General features: G+C 59.0%; 1 protein-coding gene across 2 annotated transcripts in view; it reads right to left on the bottom strand.

Annotated features, from left to right (window-relative positions):
• Nucleotides 1-1139, bottom strand: part of STAT3 (signal transducer and activator of transcription 3 (acute-phase response factor)) — a 10090-nt gene extending 8951 nt beyond the window's left edge. For both annotated transcript variants that reach the window (XM_009328272.1, XM_009328273.1), the window contains exons 1-3: nt 991-1139; nt 231-375; nt 1-70 (exon numbers count right to left, since the gene is read on the bottom strand). In XM_009328272.1, the coding sequence (XP_009326547.1) occupies nt 1-70; nt 231-375; nt 991-1118 (343 nt within the window). In that variant the 5' untranslated portion in view covers nt 1119-1139. The remainder of the gene's footprint in view (nt 71-230; nt 376-990) is intronic.
• Nucleotides 1140-4509: the final 3370 nt, after the last annotated feature.

Here is a 4509-nt window from a genome sequence, read left to right as displayed (position 1 = left end):
GCCGCGACTCTTCCCACAGGCAGCGAGCCACAATGCGGGCTATTTCCATCGGCTTCTCCAAGTATCTGCTCTGTAAAAGGTTCAAACCCCCAAGGTTAGCAGGCACAATTTAACTCCCAGGATCTCTGCATCCTTTAGGGCTGCGGGTCATGAGCTGTGCCAAGGAAGCTGTTTGACTTCCACAGGCTCCTCCCGCGGCCCCCCCACCAAACCAGCGCTGCTCACCTCACCTGCAGGAACTGCTTGATGCGCCGCAGGTTGTGCTGGTACAAGACATTGGACTCCTGCAGGAAGCGGCTGTACTGCTGGTCAATCTCCCCCAGCAGGTTGTGGAACACCAGCGTGGCATGCGACTCCTTGCTGGCAGCGTACGCCCTGCACGAGGGAGGGCAGAGTCCTTGGTGCCCAGCACCGGGGAAGGGGCAAGGCAGTGCGAAAGGCAGCACTGCAGGCAGCTCTGCTCAGGCCTGCTGTCCCCTGTGCAATTCAACACTTCAGCCACCTTCCTAACCTGCACCAGAGCAAGGGCCAGAGCAGGCCTGACTTGCTTCACGCCAATAAACTGAGCCCTTGGCCTGCGCCCGCAAGGGCAGGGCAACAGAGAGGTTTTGGGCTCGGGCTTAAAGTCTGGCCTTAAGCCAGGCAGACAGCACACATGAGCACCTCACCAGTCCCACGTGCTCTCTGGACGGGATCCAGGAATCAGTGCTCTGTGTCAACCTCATTTACAACGGAGGCCAATGTAAGTCAGCCCCGTACAGAGACACCTCTGCTTTGGAGCTCCCCCTTCTCCTGGTCCAGGGTCTGACTCCGTGTGCACAGAGTGCCGTTCCCCTTTGTGCCACACAAGCCTCAGGGAGGACTAGTCCTGCCATGTCAAGAGCCTAGGGAAAGCGGCAGAGCTCCTCCAGACCGCCTTGGCACCTGCTGCCACCCCAGGGTGGGTGTCCCGAGCAAAGTCCCCAATGCGAGCGTTTTGCAAGGCCTTACCAGTCCTGGCTCTCAATCCATGGGGCCAGGAACTGCCGGAGCTCCATGGGAAAGCTGTCGCTGTAGAGCTGGTGGAGCTGCTCCAGGTACCGCGTGTCGAGCTGCTGCAGCTGGTTCCACTGTGCCATCCTGGCCAGCTCCGGAGACCTGGTGGGATGGGCACGCATGCTGCTCAGAGCTGGCACCCGGGAGCCTCCAGGCTCCCTCCTGCCAGCTGTTCGGCAGGACCCAGCCACGACCGCTGCTCCCCTTTGGGGAGGGTGACGGGGCCAGAACCAGAGACAGCCAGGAGACGGTGAGGCCAGGGCACACAGCTCAGGGAGGGCCGGCACAGGCAAGGGCCAGGCAGTGCCTGTCGCTCCAAGGGCAGCATGGGGCCAGGGCAGCTCTGGGCCCGCGACACTGCAGAGCTCCAACGCACCCCGAGGGATGAGCCCAGGCCTGGTGTCCCTGTGGAGCCGCTCCCATGTCCAGGAGCTGGTTCCTCTTCAGCAAAACCTGCCCTGAGCCGGCAGCCGCGGGACCAGTTCAAGGAGCTCCGGGACTGGCACCGGTTTGTGCCTCCAGGCTGGGCTCTGGAAGGCAAGTGTGGCTGCCAGCTCCAGCTGGCAAGGCGGGCGCCGCTGCCATCACCCATGGGTGGGCCTGGGACAAGGGAAGGTGAAACCGCAGATTGAAACTGCATCCTTAGTGCAGGAATAACTTCACGCATGCCTGGGGGAGGGCGGAGAAGGAACCAGCCTGGCTGTGAGGGGAAAAGCCCTTTTCACACCTGCCGACATCTTCGCCCTGGTACTCGGCCCCGGAGCCCCGGGCAGCGCAGGATGTGGCCACGCAGCATCGCCTGCCTACAGGGTGAGCGGTAAAGCAGCCAGAGCACCAAAAAACGAGGGCCCAGCAGCACCGCTCCATCCCAAGAGCTCAACTCAAAATCCAGCCGAAGGTGAGTGCTTCGACCGCAGCGCGGTCTGCCCCTGCCCTGCCTGGGTGAGCTTCCCAAGAAGAACGGCGGCAGAAAGGTTTCACTCCAGCCACCCCAGCTGCAAAGCTGAACAAAGCCCGGATTCTGACTCATTCTCTTTTCACCACATGTCATGAAATTAATCTGAAACATCTGAGATCAGAAGAGCATTGCTCACACTGGCACTGGCAGCCAGTGGCCATTTGCACGAGATTACAGGAGCACAGCAGGCAGGCCCCGGCTGCGGAGCTGAGCTTCATCCTCTCACCCCTGCGGAGGATCTCACAGCCCACAAACCCTGAGGGCTCAGGGAGGCACCATCCCACAGGGCTGGGCGCAGCCCCAAGCAGGTCGGGCCAGACCCAGCCGCTTTTACAAACCCAGACTGGTAGGAAGCCTCGCTTTACGCTGCTCCTCACACCGCAGGGTCAGACCAGGGTTAGAAGTTATGTCATAGGCAGCTCCTAACACCATCAAACCCCTCAGACCCACGCTGAGCTGCGCAGGAGCTCCTCGAGCACAGGGAACACAGCTTTGGGCTTGGCTTCAGGAATTGAGCTTCCATCTGTCCAGCCTCAGCCTGGTGAGCACCGCGCTTCCCCGCATGAGAGCACACTTCCCAAGCGCCTGCCTTTGGCAAAGCTTTCTCCCAGAGAGAGGCACCATTTCCCAAAGCTTTCCTACCTTCTTGCCACGGGGGGAAAAGAGGGGTCTTGGGCATGTAGGTCACCAGCAACAGGTACAAGGCTTTAATCTGGTGCCAATGTCTTCCAGCACCCTCCGGCCAGAGGTGCTCATTGCCTGCCTCTGCTCCAGGAGGCAGGGAAGGAGCTGCAGAGCTTACAGTAAGTGCAGAAGGCGGAGACTGCCAGGAAACAACAGAAACAAGGAAGGAGCAATTTTCGAGTTAGCAACTTGTGTATCGATGGAAATCAAACTAACGCTAATGAGGGGATAGCAAGCTGTGCTCAGGAGGCATAGGCACAGAGCTCTGCTCGACACCAGCAGAAAGTCACTTCCCTGCAGAAAGCTGTTTGCTCTTCCCAAAGGCCACTGCAGTGAGCAACACGCCAAGCGGGGTTTGGGGATGGCCAGGCAGCCGGCACAGCCGGTGCCGCAGGAGCAGGGTGCAGGTGAGGGGGCCAGCACCAGCCACGAGGCCCAGGCTGGCCCCAGGCTCAGATCAGGGCACGGCACTCCATCCCACGGCAGCGCCGGCACAGGAGCCCGCCGCAGCTTCTGCGGGAGCAAACCATCACGGTGGGGCAGCCCCAAGGAGCCGGTGCAAAGGAAATCACAGCAAATGCACCAGGAGGTGTGAAGGTTTGGGAACCGTCCGGCAGCGGGAGGGGTGCCGGGAGGCACAGAGCAGCACCTGGCAAGCAAAGCTTCACTCAGCAAGGAGGCAGATGGGAGGAAGGCCATGCCACCCCTCGAGATGGGATTTATTCCCCTCCAGCAAACCAGGCTGCTCTGCCCTGGGCCCCAGGATGGGCTGGAAGCAGGCAGAGACACAATGACCAGACCCAGGCCCACAGCGAGAGCAGCTGCTCATGCAGGAGCCAGACAGGCTTTCATTAGGCAGGACAGATATTTACAAAGCCTTAAGAGCAAGTAAGACTTTCCTGGGCTCACAGCAGCATCAGGCAGGAGTTTTGAACCTTGCCTGGAGCACAGAGCTGGGTGCTTGTGCAGATTTCCAGCAGCATAAGAGATAACCACGGGCACCCTGCCACCGCCTGCAGCTGCAGACCCACAGCTCCCCCGCCAGCTCCCGTGCCCTGAGTCCCCCTCATCCAGGAGGGGATGCACAGCACGGCGAGCTGGGTTTCACTAGCAGCTTCTCCAAGACGGGCCCACGCATCAGATCACTGCCACCTGACACTTTCAGCATCGCTGTATGTTGTGCTCTTCTGATCTTTGCTGCACGTGACACTTTCCCCATTTTTCTGGGTGCTTTTTGTAAAAGGAGAGAAAGAGGGGACATCCTGTTGTGGACTGAGACACAGAGAGAAGACAGGCACTGGCACTTGACACCAGTTAAAGGGGTTTTTAGAACTTCACAGCATCGAATAGCCGCAAGGACAGGAGTAACATCCACAGGACAGTAACCTTGAACAACAACCCTCTGGTGCAACCCTCGGAGAAGACCACGTGAACCAAGCCTGTTTTCAATGGAGCAATAAGGGAAAGGAAGGAGGAGCAAGACCCTGGCCCATGCAGGAGCCTGTAAACCACAGACACTCCTTCAGCCTCAGAGTAAGACCTGGCTTGATGTGACAGGGCCTTTGTGGCCCCAGAACTTTTGCTTTCTGTAACTGTAGACCAAGAAAGGCTGGACCATTAGCCGCAGTTCACGGCTGCTGTCCTGGTTTTGGCTGGGATAGAGTTAATTTTCTTCCTAGTAGCTGGTACAGTGCTGTGTTTTGGATTTAGGATAAGAATAATGTTGACAACACACGGGTGTTTCAGTTGTTGCTGAGCAGTGCTTACACTAGTCAAGGACTTTTCAGCTTCTCATGCCCTGCCAGCGAGAAGCTGGGAGGGGGCACAGCCAA

Source organism: Pygoscelis adeliae, unplaced genomic scaffold, assembly GCF_000699105.1.
Source record: "Pygoscelis adeliae isolate BGI_AS28 unplaced genomic scaffold, ASM69910v1 Scaffold977, whole genome shotgun sequence".
In the NCBI taxonomy this organism is placed as follows: domain Eukaryota; kingdom Metazoa; phylum Chordata; class Aves; order Sphenisciformes; family Spheniscidae; genus Pygoscelis; species Pygoscelis adeliae.
This window is presented reverse-complemented; position numbering and strand designations above follow the sequence as displayed.